This window comes from Sporisorium graminicola, chromosome SGRAM_19 (assembly GCF_005498985.1).
Source record: "Sporisorium graminicola strain CBS 10092 chromosome SGRAM_19, whole genome shotgun sequence".
Classification (NCBI taxonomy): domain Eukaryota; kingdom Fungi; phylum Basidiomycota; class Ustilaginomycetes; order Ustilaginales; family Ustilaginaceae; genus Sporisorium; species Sporisorium graminicola.
In genome coordinates, this window is record NC_043728.1 from 150,457 (window position 1) to 164,651 (window position 14,195).

At 56.5% G+C, this 14,195-nt stretch overlaps 6 protein-coding genes across 6 annotated transcripts; 4 read left to right on the plus strand and 2 right to left on the minus strand.

Annotated features, from left to right (window-relative positions):
- Window positions 1–349: 349 nt before the first annotated feature.
- On the plus strand, window positions 350–761 carry EX895_003011 (uncharacterized protein; the record flags this gene model as incomplete). The annotated part of the gene is made up of 2 exons (XM_029883609.1): window positions 350–619; window positions 708–761. 2 exons carry the CDS (start codon window positions 350–352, stop codon window positions 759–761), a joined length of 324 nt encoding a protein of 107 aa, XP_029739900.1.
- Window positions 762–871: 110 nt separating this feature from the next.
- EX895_003012 (uncharacterized protein) lies at window positions 872–3,562 on the minus strand (the record flags this gene model as incomplete). Its single annotated transcript, XM_029883610.1, has 1 exon — window positions 872–3,562. The coding sequence occupies one exon, from the start codon at window positions 3,560–3,562 to the stop codon at window positions 872–874; it is 2,691 nt and encodes an 896-aa protein (XP_029739901.1).
- Window positions 3,563–3,973: 411 nt separating this feature from the next.
- Window positions 3,974–4,703, plus strand: EX895_003013 (uncharacterized protein; the record flags this gene model as incomplete). Its single annotated transcript, XM_029883611.1, has 3 exons — window positions 3,974–4,175; window positions 4,265–4,514; window positions 4,601–4,703. The coding sequence occupies 3 exons, from the start codon at window positions 3,974–3,976 to the stop codon at window positions 4,701–4,703; spliced, it is 555 nt and encodes a 184-aa protein (XP_029739902.1).
- Window positions 4,704–4,970: 267 nt separating this feature from the next.
- On the minus strand, window positions 4,971–7,346 carry EX895_003014 (uncharacterized protein; the record flags this gene model as incomplete). The annotated part of the gene is made up of 1 exon (XM_029883612.1): window positions 4,971–7,346. One exon carries the CDS (start codon window positions 7,344–7,346, stop codon window positions 4,971–4,973), a length of 2,376 nt encoding a protein of 791 aa, XP_029739903.1.
- Window positions 7,347–7,696: 350 nt separating this feature from the next.
- Window positions 7,697–8,884, plus strand: EX895_003015 (uncharacterized protein; the record flags this gene model as incomplete). Its single annotated transcript, XM_029883613.1, has 1 exon — window positions 7,697–8,884. The coding sequence occupies one exon, from the start codon at window positions 7,697–7,699 to the stop codon at window positions 8,882–8,884; it is 1,188 nt and encodes a 395-aa protein (XP_029739904.1).
- Window positions 8,885–11,856: 2,972 nt separating this feature from the next.
- Window positions 11,857–13,851, plus strand: EX895_003016 (uncharacterized protein; the record flags this gene model as incomplete). The annotated part of the gene is made up of 1 exon (XM_029883614.1): window positions 11,857–13,851. The coding sequence occupies one exon, from the start codon at window positions 11,857–11,859 to the stop codon at window positions 13,849–13,851; it is 1,995 nt and encodes a 664-aa protein (XP_029739905.1).
- Window positions 13,852–14,195: the final 344 nt, after the last annotated feature.

Genomic DNA, 14,195 nt, shown 5'->3' on the forward strand with positions numbered 1-14,195 from the left:
AGACCTGACCGATTCATGCGTCAAGCTACTTGCCTGTTCGGTCTAGTTGGTAGTTGGTGGCAGCTGCTGTGCAAAGCGAAGACATAGTTGGCAAACCAACACATTTCCGAATCAAAAGTTGTCACTCGCGCAACTGAGCAGTGCGTGGTTCTCAGAACAAGGTCCCACAAGGGCGTAAGAGGACGGAAGTCGCGGGATAAATGCGTCCTTCCTCCACTTGATCCTACCGACCCACTACGCGGTCACGGTCACTCACACTTCATCCATCGGCTCCACCGTGATCAGCCAAGTAGCTTTTTCTCACACCCTCTCTGGTACCAAACGACAACCATCTCGAGGGAACTTGGTCATGCCGGTGGTGCACGTCGTCTCGTTCAAGTACAACGTGTCGGTAACGGCCGAGCAGCGGACCCAGCTGTACGACCACTTTGGCACGTTTCAAGACAAGTGTCTGTACACCGACAGCAAACCGTACATTCTCGACTTCAAGAGCTCGACGCAAAACACCTCGCCTGAAAACGCAGGGAAAGGGTTCCATCACATCTTTATCTCAACTTTCCCCTCGCAAGAGCCCGTCAAGTACTACCTCGAGCAGGATCCCGTTCATCTTGATTTTGTTGTGAGTTTGGCTGTGATGGGCGATGGAAAAGGCTGTCCGAGTTGATAGCTGACTTCGTCCTCTCTCTTGTTCGATCCCTCCATGGCAGGCCAAGGTCAAACCCGCGCTGGAGGACGCCTTCATCTACGACTTTGAGGTTTGAAGCGCCAAAGCGCCTATAGCTCGTCTCAGCCTCACCGTTGGCCGCGGCACACGACGCTGAACGAAAAGCAATTCCCATACCAAGACACAGATACGAATTACAAAACAGGCTCATAAGCGCGCCGCCCGAACAGAACCCGAGGAAATGACTCGACTCGCAGCTTTGCTCGACGCTGAAGGCTGAGTCGAACCTTCGCGCAGGTTGGTCGAGTTGGACAAGGGACGCTTGACGCTAGCCTGTGTCGCCTCGCTGCGGCGCAACGATGCGGCTGTGGGCCGAGTCACAGACGAAGACGACCCCGACACAATCCTTCGAGAGTTGAGCGCAGGAGTCTTGGTAGGAGCTACGGTTGGGGCAGGAGTCGGAACGACGCGCGGGTTCTGCTTTTGCTCGAGATGTTGCTTCTCGCGAGTAGAAAGCCTTCGACGTGACTGAGCAGCAACTGCAACTGCAACAGCAGAGGCAGCATCCGACGACGGCGGCTGTTCCGACGTTGATGGCAAATTTTGCTGTTCAGCACGAGCGCGCTTGGTCTCTCGCGGAGAAGCCTGCTCGACGGCATCTCCCGAAATGCGACGGCTAGTCCGCCTCTTGCCCGTGCTGCTGGGTTCCACAACCGCTTCTGCCTCTGCCTTTCTCTTGCGACCTTGGTCTTCCGCTTCGACCTGTGCTGGTACCGGTTCCTGTGCTTCCCCAGCTGTAGTACTGCTTCCAGAGAGTCTCGACGATCGGCGTGTTGCCGCCTTCTTCGTTGTAGAGGAGCGAGTGACGCCAAAGATGGCATCTAGCTCGGGATTGTTGCCGAAACTCTCGCCGAAACTCATGGCTCCCGCATCGGCCGACTCTTTGCTGAGCCTGCCTCGTCGACTCGACCGCCGCGATCCGGAAGTGTCGGCGTTCTCGCTCACGCCTTCACTGGCAGTGTCGACGGTGCTGCTCAGCAAAGGCATCTCGGCGTCCTCAGCGACGACGGAAAGGCTGCTGATCATCTCCGCACGACGCACTTGGTCGCGAGCGTGAAGCTCTGCCAGCTCTCCGTCATCGAGTCGTTTGAGAGAGGTCACCTTGGCGGGCTGAGTGGCGTCTCTGCGTTCCGACAGGATGCGATCACGCTCGTTGCGCAGCTCGCGTGCTTCGGCTTCGAGCATCTCGTATCGCTGTGCAAACTGAACCCGCTCCTGGTGCACCGCCTGCAGCTCGAGCTTCAACGATTCCGCTTGCTGCAGCTCATCTGGTGTGTTGGCTTCTCCGCCATGCTGAACAGCGGCAGAGGACGTCGTTTGGTCGAGCAAGCTCCTGGCGCGGTGTTCGGCCTCGGCGAGCTTCTTGACTTCCTTGTCCTTCCTGGCCACGTTCTGCTCGGCCACCGCCAGCTGTTTGACGAGCTGGGCCAGCTTCTTTTCCAGATCCACCTTTTCCCTCTGCCAATCGACTCGATGCGATGCTCCTCCGCTACTGGTCCCGCTTGAGGCCGCAATCGCTGCAGCCGCGACTGAGCCGACGTGCAAAGGACCGTTGGCCTTGTTGAGCGAGAGACGCGCATCGTTCTCCAGATCTTGTTGAATATCGTTCTCCAGCTTGGCCGACCAAGCTTGCTCGCGCGCATCGGCAGACAGGCGCTGACTCTGTGCGGCTTGGTAGATGTTTCGTTCGGTGCGCAGGTCGAGCAGAGACTGGACGTGCGAGCTGATAGCGGTCGACATGACTTCGAGCGCACGTAGTGCCGGGTGTGCGACCTTGCTCGAACAGCCAGAGACGAGAGAGCCTGAAGACGTGGATCGAAGAGTATCGTTGGCAGGGAAGAGGTCCCTTTGGAACAGCGGCCGATGTCCATCCAGCCATGTGTCGTTGGAGGGCGAACGTTTCGATGGGCCCATACCGCTCAGGCTGCTCGAAGAGGCCGATCGAGAGCCGTTCGAGTCGCCATTCGACTTTGTCGCTGTAGATGTCGGATCGCGTTTCTTGGCATCGTCCTCTTCGGCCTCGACCATATCCACCAATTCTTGGTCAGCGCGTCGAACAGCATTGATGGCTTCGGTGGCGTAGCGCTTCAGAGCCTGGTTGTACTCCACCAGATGAGCCCGCTTCTGCTCGAGCTCCTGCACTTGTTGGGCGTACAAGCTTGCCGGACCAGCTTTGGACGAGGACGCCGTCGGCGGCTCATCGAAGGCCGAAGCGACAATCTGAAAGTCGGGAACTGCAGATCGAATTGCCGAGCTTGTTACTTCGCCAATGCGTGCTCTGACACGAGCAACGGATCGATCGTTGGCAGCTTTGTACTGCAATGCCGAAGCTTTGACTGCTTGTAGATCCCTCCTCATGCGAGCGAGTGCCTCCTTGGTCGCTTTGTGTGCGTTGCGCTCCGTCTCCAGCTGAGTCGTAAGATGACCGAGTTTGACTTTGGATGCTTCCGCTTTGCGCTCAAAGTCTGCTGAGCGCTCGAGTTCCTCCCTCTGAAAGCGCTTCGATCGTTCCAACGAGGCAGTGAGCGTGCGGTTTTTGGCGGTCAAGGCGGTGCGCACTTCGATGTCTTCCTCTCGCTGTGCGATCATGGCGTGCAGTGCGTCAGCAAGGGCTGCGAGCGAGTCTTGTCGCATGCCTGCAACATTAAGCGGTGCTCGGAGGTACCCTCGAGAAATGAGCGTGGCGTTGAGCTGCTCGAATGTGGGTCGTATTGCGCTGTCGGTCTCGATCGACATGTCGGCTGATAAGTCGGGGAGATGATCGTAGGCGCCAGACTGAGACGCCGATTGCGCAACGGCAGTTGACGTCATCTGCGCTTCGGGTGCTGCCATAGCCATGGCTGCTCGGGCGATGATGTTTCGAGGGTGGTGATGATGGCAATGGCGACGGTAACGGTGATGATGATGATGATCGAGACCCTTGCGACGAGAATGGTAAAGGGCTGTCTGTCTCTGCATGAGAACAACACTCCTTCACCTTCGCGACGCGTCTCAGTAATTTTGGATTTCGTTCCATCTTTCTGGCAGAGAGAGGTAAAGCACACGTGACTCGGACCATTTGAGTCTAACTTTGCGCAGCAAGACTACGCATCGGGACACTCACCCGATGTAGCCCACCGTGGAACATATGCACGACGCGCGACCCTTTGCGCTGTCTCTCTCACTCCAACACTTTTCACTTTCACTATCCTCGTTTCATTTCCATCGTTGTTGACACCGCACTACCACAATCTCGACACACACTTCAAAATGGCGGCGCGCGCAAGGCCAAGTCTGGCTGACACTTCGTATCCAGAATCCACCATCTACGCAGAGACCTACGATGAGGGCTCCTACGCAAGCTCCTCGGAAGGCGGCGGATCCGCCATGCTTTCGCGCCGAGCGCCATCGATCCAGTCAGAAATGTCGCGAAGGAGGTTCGAGGAGTATTCGGTGACCGAGCCAAGCATCAGTGAGTTGGATACCGCCAGACTACCCGGTGCGCAAAACCATGTCACGCTCGCTAACATTCATTCTTGAACCTGCTTCGCACCTGTGCAGGTCATGTGGGACAGAAAAAGCGCCACCGACCAGGCACGGTCGCACTGCGAGAGATTCGCCAGTACCAGAAGTCCACCGATCTGCTACTTCGCAAGCTTCCCTTCGCACGACTGGTGCGCGAAATCGCAAACGACTTTGTCACCTCGTACGAGCACGGCGAGTACGGCTCGGGCCTGCGTTGGCAGAGTTCGGCCATCCTGGCGCTGCAAGAGGCGACGGAAGCCTTTCTCGTCCACCTCTTCGAGGATGCGTAAGTGGTTCCTTCCCATGTGTGACCTTCAGTCTGAAAGGAGTAGGGATGCTGACCTTTTCGTTTTATCCTTTGTGCTTTGACAGCAATCTGTGTGCGATTCACGGCAAGCGAGTGACCCTCATGAAGAAAGATTTCCAGCTCGCAAGACGTTTGCGTGGCCGATGGGACGGTCTCGGCGGCTACTGAGTTGGCCTCACTTGTCAGCGTTTGAACCCAGCAGTCGAGCCCCGATTGCAATATACCTTCACTGTCCGAGACCTCCCCTCGAGACATAGTTCTCCTTATCTTGTCATCTCAAATTGTAAAGCTTCTTGTAAACTAGTCCCAGATCGCATCGAACATCGCAGAATAGCGAATCGCACCTTATGTTCGCACAGAGCTGATTGAACGGGTAGTGAGTCGGAAAGCTCTATTGAAAAGCTTAGAAGCAAGTGCACCACATAAAACACCCATCTACCAGCCAAAGATGCCGTCCGTGATCCTGCCGAGCATACTTGTACTGGCGTTAGCAGGCTTGGCGTTGGCTGTGTTGCCGCTCGCCGCGGGAGTCGCAGGCTTAGACGTCGCCGCGGCACCCGAACCAAAAAGCGACGAGGCGGCTTTGAACGGCGAGCCTGTAAGTCCGCTCAAGTTGCTCGTCGAGGCCGACTGCTTGAACGCAATCGACGGGTCGTTGATCACGGACAGAGGGCGACCAAAGGCAGGGTACGACGTGTGGTTGCCACCCGATGCTGCGCCCGAGCCCGTCGAAGCAGCTGTGTCGTTGCGGCCAGAGTGGGCACTAACACCTTGACCGAAGGCGATCGAGTGTCGGTTGTTGGGGCCATTGCTCGCAAAGCTGCTGGACGAGCTGGCTGCGTTGGATCTAGCGGTGGGGAGCGCCGACGCACCACCGCCGGCAGCATCGATCGAAGGCACAGCGATCGACTTGGACGACGCCTTGTACGTCTCTGCGGTGCGGCTCGAGGGGAACACGTCCATGCGGAACACAGCATCCACACCATTAGTCAGGGCGACTTGGTGGAAGTTATCGTCCTCCCAGCGAACACCAACCATGCAGGCTCCAGCGACGACCTCGCCATTGCGGCGCAGCGCATGGAGCGCCTGGAACGACTCGGCGTACCGGATACGGGTGCAGCACGAGAGCGGGGGAGACGAAGGCTGCGCTGTAGCCTGCTCCTGTGCTGAACCACTGCCGGTCAAGTCGATAGCTTCGATCAGTTCAACACCGCCGACGCCGGCAAAGAGCTCGAGCACCGCTTTCTCCATCCACGTGGGGTATCCGTACACGAGCACTGTGCGCTGCGCCGAGCCGAGCGCTGTGTTCTTCTCTGCTGATGCATCGCCACGAGCAGAGGAAGAAGATGCGTCGTTCACCGAGGCTGCACCGAGTCCAGGAGATGTCCTTTGGAGTGCATGACTGGATGCAGTCGAAAGAGCGGAGCGACCAGGAAGAAGGGACTGTGCCGATGCCGAGTCTGCACCGTTGGCAGAAGAACGGAGGTTGTTGGTGTAAGATGTGCCGGACGAGGTGCCTAAGAACGACGACTGGACAGCAGCGGAAGCCTCGTCCTCGAGTCGCTCCTGAGGTGGCGCATCATCGTCATCGTCTTGGTCCATGGCGCCCTGTGTGACACCGAAGGGAGCGGATGCTGCGGGAGGCGTCGAGATGGAGCGGCTGCTGCGAGCCGGAGAGTCCATGGAAGTCCTGCGAGCAGGTGAAGTGGACGCACCAGTAGCGGTCGAAGAGGTCGGGGCGGGCGTTGCGGATTGCCGTCCACCACGCAAGCCACCAGCACCAAAGATGCTCTCCTTTCCACCTCGCCATGGTGTACCCGGCCCGACGGAACCAGCACGGCTGAAAGATGCGTCATCTCGCCTCTCGTTGAAGAAGCTCGAGCTGAATCGGCCGACGGGGGAGGGCTGACCCTTGGAAGACGGCGTGCTCTCCTCTTTGCCGGACTTGGAAGCGGGAGTGCCAAATGCAATGCTCGTATCGGCGTCCTGTGTGGCTTCTGGGGACAATGGCTCGGCTTGACGTGCAGGAAGCTTGTATGGTTTGACAACTTTTGTGCGGCTGAGATAGCCTGGGATGTAGCTCATGTTTTGACTTTGCTGCTCGAGAATGAACCTCTGTTGGTCGATGGCTTGCTGTTGATGTTGATGTTGCTGCTGTTGATGTTGGGAGGATTGAGGGGTGCCAGCGTGCTGCATCGTGTTGTGGTGTTGCTGTGTATTCTGTTGGTGGAAGGGGCTACCGAAAGACTGATTTTGCTGCGGCTGTTGTTGATGTTGTTGTTGTTGTTGCTGCTGATGCTGCTGCTGCTGCTGGTTCGAAAAGGGAGCAGGGGAGGACGAGCCGAACGCGCCTTGACCAAAAGAGTTGGTGGACTGCTGGGGTTGTTGCTGCTGCTGCTGTGCTGCTCCAAACAAGTTATTGTTTTGTGGGGTTCCGAATGGGTTCGCATGTTGCTGCTGGCCCGTATGAGCCGCATTGGGAGTCGAGGTAGCATTGTTGCTGAAGAGCGATCCTGTGTTTTGCTGTTGCTGCTGTGACCCGGGCGTTCCGAACAGCGGCTTGTGAGCAAAAAGGCCGGTAGACTGGGGTGTTCCTTGTTGCTGCTGCAGCTGCTGCGGCTGTTGCTGTTGTGTCTGCTGCTGCGCATTGTTGCCAAAAGAGAATCCGCCCGGTGTTGAAAAGGAGGGGTTGTTGTTGAATCCTCCCGTGTTGCCGCCAAAGGGTGTGGAAGATTGAGGCTGCTGCTGATGCGGTTGTGGTTGAGCACCAGACTGCTGCGGGGTTGCAGCTGGATTTGAAAATGAGAACATGGTGGATGATGCTCTCTGCGTAGCTTGATCAGCTTGATGAGGAGGAGGAGGAGGAGGAAGAGCAAGATCGAGATGAATGTTTTTTGTTGTTCTTTTTGGACAGAACGCGCTCGGACAGCACTGTGTTTTTTGTGTGCAATCTCGGCCGTAACAAACGAAGAGCATTCGGCACTCGGACAATTCGCCTCCACTTAGGGTCCAAATTTCCAACAACGCACGGCTGCATACACACTCAGCAACATTCTTCCAGCGAAATTTGCCACCTTCTCGCCTTCCTGACCTCATATCACTCCGACCTACCTTCCATCACACGTCTCTTCCCGAAGAACCCTCTGGAGCCGAACCTTAGAATGACAGCAGCAAGCCAGTCTACGCGCAAGATTGTCGTCGTCGGAGGCGGCATCGTTGGTTCCAGCATTGCTTACTATCTCTCTCGCGCCCTGGCCAACTCGACCTCTCGAGCTGCTACCAAGATCACCCTGATCGAAGCGTCGGCTGCACCCGCTCCCGGGGCGTCAGGCAAGGCTGGTGGCTTTCTTGCCCTCGACTGGCATGGTGGTGCGACGGCGAGCCTTGCGGAGCTGAGCTACAAGCTGCATCGCCAACTCGCTGATCAGGACGGCGGACACGACAAGTGGGGCTATCGAGAAGTAGAGACTTGGCAAGTCAATGTCGATTCAAACCTCAAAGGCAAGCCCAAGAATTCTGAGTCTGCCATCAGGTGGCTCGATCCGGATATTGTACGCTCCACGTCCAACATGGGCGGTGGCGGCTCCACGGCTCAGGTTCATCCTGGTCAGTTGACGCAACATCTCGTTGACGAATCGCTCAAAGCAGGCGTGCAGGTGCTTTTCAACTCTCGTGCTACCAGCTTGCACTTCAAGGACGGTCACACCGTGGACAAAATCGATATCAAGGACACCAAGTCAGGGGACACCAAGACGATCGACGTCGATGACCTGGTGATTGCCGCCGGGCCGTGGACCGGGTCGCTGGTCACACAGTTGTTCCCTCGCAACCTGCTTCCGGCGCATCTCAAGTCGGCCTCTTCCATCGATGGATCGCGAGCACACAGCGTAGTCATCGAATCGCACAAGCCCCTCTCGGCGGATTGTCTCTTCACGGACATGGCGTATGGCCCAGCTGGTCGCAAAGCAGGTGCGCCGGAGCTCTATTGCCGCCCAGACGGCACAGCATACGTTTGCGGTGGCTCTGACGATGTTCCTCTGCCCGAAACAGCGGATGAGGTCGAATTTGACGAAAAGAAGATCGCTGCACTGATCGAGCAGAGCAAGGTGCTCTCGCCCTCTTCTCTGGACCTTGACGGCGGAGCCAAGCTGCGTGCCAAGCAGGCTTGCTACTTGCCCATCAGCAACAGGACGGGCAATCCGATCATTGGTGGCAGGGATGGCGTCTACGTTGCTGCGGGCCATTCGTGTTGGGGCATCACCAACTCGTTGGGAACGGGCAAGGTGCTCTCGGAGCTGATCCTCGATGGCAAAGTCACGAGTGCCAACATCCGAAGCTTGATGCCCTGATCTTTACAAAGACGTAACATAGCATTGCACACACCACGATGCATTTGGAAGCCTGCGATCCTCAGTGTGCCTGCGCTGGAATTGATTGCAACGAGGAAAACCGGCCGAAATCTGCACATGCTATCGTGGACGCAGTGATGGTCTCTCTGAAGAAGTCTGTCGGGATGTCATGTATGATCACACCTTTTACGGCTTATCAGACTGAGACAGTCAAACACGTTCCTCACAACGCTGCGCGAGTAGGGTCCAGGTCTCGGAACGTTGATGGTAAGCTGATGGCGGTTGTGCGACAACGAGCTTAGCTAGAGGGTTCATGTGATCGGTACTCGCTCTTGTCGAGTCTCGCCATGCACGATGCCGACAAGTGCGTCGCATAGAAGCGATGCTCGACGAGGTCAAAGGGACGTGAGACGAGTCAATTCTGGGTGTGCAAGCTGAAATCGACGGCGTTGGTCAGGCACGGGGTATTTGCTCGAGTGGTAGAACGTCATCATAGGTATGAACTAAGAGGAGCTCGATGGAAGGACCCTTGTTGCGTCGGTCAATCCCGAGAACGTGGACAAGTTTGATGTCACCATAGCCTGACCGAGGGAGACGTGATACGATGGAGGCGGACGGTTGACAATGACATTCTTTGTACAAACAACAAGCGAGCCACGAAGCCGGAACTGTTCGCGGCGTTCGGCAGCAATCTGAGGGTTGCGGAGCGGAGAAGAGATGCCGACCCTGGTCAGCTGGCTGAGATTGCAGGGACACCGGCAGACTGGGTTTCAAAAAGCACATCGTCCACCACTTGCCGGCCGCTTCATTGCGGTCTGAGATGGGGTACCGGTACGTCCAGGGCGGAGAAGGAAGCGAAAGTGGCCGATGGTCGCGTACCTGAACATACTGTGCAGTGTGGAAGCGCACGGCCCGTCGAGGAGCAGGATGGAGAAACAAGCAACGACGAATGGACAAGAAGGTGCTGGGGAGCCACTCGAATTGTGCCAGGCCAAACCTGCGGTGGGGGACTACTGCAGCCAATAAAGGCCGTGTTGGCGAAATTGCCGTGTTGGACAGTTTGTTGCTCTTGGGTCGTCGTTATGCAACGAGGGAACGTGGACACCTCGGCTACATGCAAAACGCTTGATTCGAACAAAATTTGCACTTGGAGGCGCCCCTCTTGCTGGAGAGGCGTCGTTGCTCAACCAACTAGCGTCATTGTTGCCGCCGTCTTTTGAGAAACGCGCGGTTTGCATCAGTGATTGTTGCAATGTGTGCGTATGTGTGCGTGAGAGAGCCGTAATGAAGCCTCCCAGACCGGAGCCTCTTGGCCGCTCGATGAGGGCGAGGGATCCAGAAAGCGAGGGCCGTGATAAGTTGAAGGCAGAGAAGGAGCCATTTTTGCCTCGCATTCACGCTACGCCCACCCGATGCCACTTGTGGACCCGATGCTTGTTGTTCTCTGTCTCTCCTTGTCTTGATATTGTTGCTCAGCCATGGTCACACGACTGCGACCAGGCAGAAGTGCTGCAGCACACAAGTTGGAGAGCGGACAGCCAAAGCGGAGGAAATCATCGCCAAGCAACCAGCCAACCGCGGTAAAGGAACAGGGGCACAATTCGACTGTGTTGTCGAGTCTAGAAAAATAGCATGCAGCGTCGAAATTCGAATTTGGGTTGCAGCCAAGCGAGGCTCGTTTGGACCGAGAAGCTCCTTTCTCGCTCTCTGTCTCTTTGAATCTAGCCGAACGTCCGCATCGGTCTAGACGGGAATGGCATTCTCTCGGGTCACCAAGTCGACTTAAAACACAACTTGTAAACGCTCATTGTCGTCTCTGCTCGTTGTGATTCAGGCGTCATGGAGAGTATCAAATGGAGCATGTTGTGAGCTAGAAGCACTTTGAAGCGGCGTTCAGTTGAGTGGCAAAAAGCCGGTCGATCATTCGTCCACTGGCGGAGATTTTCCGTAGAAAAAGAATATAATAAAACTAAATCGAAAACTGTCATGCCCCACTTTCATCTTCCGCCCTCTGGAGAAGAAGAGAAAAAAAATAGGAGCATTCCAGGTCGGCTCTGTCTCGCCTTGTTCGTCATAGACAGGACGTCAGCCACTCGAGTCGGCGCTCAGCGCGTTGTTCAAGGTGGAAAACGACATCATAGCAACGAGGGGAGGCGCAACGGACCAGGCTCGGTCGTGGTCTTGTAAGCTCGTACTGTATAGCAGATCCCTGCTTTCCAGAGTAGAAGAACCCGGCATCCCTGAGTGTAAGAACAAGAGTCTGACAAGACACAATGGGGATTCCATCTTTCTGTTCCGGCTACAGAGCCCCGGCTCGTTCGACTGCCAGAGCAACACCCAGGCAAGCTCGATTCATTCATCCTGCTCAATGCGAACCTCCTCGTTCTGCGCCAATTTCTGGTACTGTAAAAACAAACTTGCTCCGCTCTGCCGCTCGTGTTTCCCTTTTTTTTTTTTTCTTTTTTTTGGGAAGAGAAATTCTCCTTTACCGCGGGCTCCTTCGGTGCAATCCTTTGCCTACGGACGGTCGGGTTGAGAAGAAAGAGAGAAAGAATGCGAAAAGAAGAAAAATAATCGCTGCTGCCGGCCCATCCGAAGCGTCCATTTGCTGTTGGTAGAGTGGCCATGAGGAGCTGCTGCTGCCTGCTGCAGGTGGTGGTGGTGGTGGTGCTGCTGCTGCTGTTCCTCCTCGTCGTCCTCCTCCTCGCTCCCCCTGGCTTCCCCTCTGTCGATCTGCCTCGTCTTCACCTTTTGACGGCAAAGTCCCGTAGGTTTGGTGCGCTCGATTCGGTGCGCTCTCGCAGCCTAGACCGCTTCATAAATACCTTCCTCTAGCCTGGTGCGCCCTAGCTCGCATGTCCCCTTAGAAGTCCTCCTTCCTCACCTTCTCATCCCACCATCACCTCCTCCTTGTTCAACGGCACCGATCCTTCCCAGGTCGACCACTTCGCTGCCCTGCCCGCTTCGAAGCCATGTCCGTGCCCCACACCGAGATGGTCTCCGACTCTTCGGCCAGTAACGCTGCCGAGTCCCAGTCGTCCGACTCGACGCCAGTCTCGAACCACCGCGAAGCTGGTCCCAACGCTGCTCAGGCCCACGTGCTCGACGAGACGCTCTTCCCCGCCGACTCATACACCTCCGACACAAAGACCTACTGGGCCGACCTGCCCTTCTGGGAAAAGACCAAGTGGATCAACAACCAGTCCAACGCTGAAGCACGTCGCGAGCTTGGTGAAATCGGCCGCATGTTCAAGCGCGACCCTCTTTCCCCCATTCGCGCCTATTTCAGCAACTACGTCGTCACCGGTCTCGGTCTCTTTGTCGAGGGCTACACTCTCTTCTCCATCGGGAACCTCTCGCCACTCTTCAAGGCCGTCTGGCCCCAGTGCTGGAAGAACCACCGCGTCTGCGATGAAGGCTGGATCCACGCCATTGACTACCTCGAGATCGTCGGTATCATTGTCGGTCAGATCCTCGTCGGTATCGAGGGTGACTGGATCGGCCGTCGTTTCGGTATGGTCCAGGATGCGCTCGTCATGACGCTCGGTTCCGTCATGTTGACCGCCATGTGGGGTACCTCGCTCAACGGCTGGATCATCTGCTATGCCTGGTCCGTCTTCATCTACGGTATCGGTGTCGGCGGTGAATATCCCATGACTTCCACGCGCGCCATGGAGGGCACGGGCACTGGTCGTGCTGCCACCACGGGAGACCGAATGCACCGTGGCCGCAAGGTCGCACTCTCCTTCCTCATGCAGGGCTGGGGTCAGCTCGCCAACCAGGCCGTCCTGATCATCGGTTTGCTCATCTTCCACGGTTCACTCCAAGCGCCTTACTCCAAGACGGCCACGCAGTGGACGTTCCGTGTTCAGTTCGGTATCATTGCTGCGTTTACCCTCTACCTCGCCTACATCCGATACTACCGAATGAAGTATCAAGACGCTGCGCTCAAGAACGCCAAGAAGCGCCTCAACACGTCGGGCTACGACGTCAAGTCGCTCAAGCTCTCGCTCAGCCACTACTGGCACCGTCTCGTCGGCACGGCGGGTGGCTGGTTTGCCAATGATTTCTTCTTCTACGGCAACAAGATCTTTTCGGGCATCTTTATCAACATCATCACGGGCAACCGCGGCGGCCTCGAGACAACATGGCTCTTCAATCTGTACAACATCATCGTCTCGCTCGCCGGTTACTACCTTGCTGCCCTCCTCATCGACCACAAGCAGTACGGTAGGAAGTGGATGCAGGCAAATGGTTTCATTGCCGACTTCATCCTCTTCATCATTGGTGCTGCGCTGTTCAACCCGCTGACCAAGCCCGGTGGAGGTATCAAGGCGTTCCAGGCCATCTACTTCCTTTCGTCCTTCTTCAACCAGTTTGGTCCCAACTCGACCACCTTCTTGTTGGCCGCCGAAGTGTTCCCCGCTTCCATCCGTGCCACTTCGCACGGTGTCTCGGCTGCTGTGGGCAAGCTCGGTGCGCTCGCTCCCGCTATTCTGTACAACTACATCGACAATCACACCAAGTTCTGGGTGGTTTCTTGGTTCGGCTTGCTCGGATGGGTGCTCACCATGGTCTTCATCCCAGACACCACCGGATTGGATCTGCGCGAGCAGGAACGATACTGGGAGTGCGTCGTCCAAGGCCGCGAGCAGGACTACCACGGCGTCGCCGTCCACCCCCGCCACCTCTCATTCTATGAGCGTGTCGTTCTCAAGCGTCATCGCTACTACGACCCAGAGCTCGACCGCCAGCAGAAGATGCAGGAGCTCCAGGCGCTCTTCCAGTCGAGCCAAAACGAGAAGACCGACGACGAGTTCCCCGCCGACGACATGATGGAGGCCGATCTGCAGCTCTACTTCCAGTCGCTGGCCGATGGGCAGGGTGCCAACAAGAAGTTGCAGCAGCCCCAGCAGCCCCCTGCGCAGCATCCGTCTAAGCTCGCAGAGATCGAGAAGCGGTTGTAAGAATCCGCACAGCATAGCATCATCATCTTTTGGGCCTTCCCAGCTCACTGTACATTTCGCGCTTTTATTTCATGGCATGCAACGCTTTTTGATAATCAATGGTTCATCTTGCTATACTGTACCGGTTCGATGTCTTAAGTGCGCATCCGCGCCGCATGAAGAGTAGGTTGTAAGAGAGACTAGTGTTGAACGACACGTTCGACTGGCCTCCAGAACCACACAGGCGATGTCTGGAGCAGTGGTATACAACTGCACGCAAAGCAGTGCAGAACATACAGAACTACGGTAGCCGAGTTGGTAAAAGGCTACAAATGGCGTTGGTTGGGATTTTCAAGTTTGGGGCT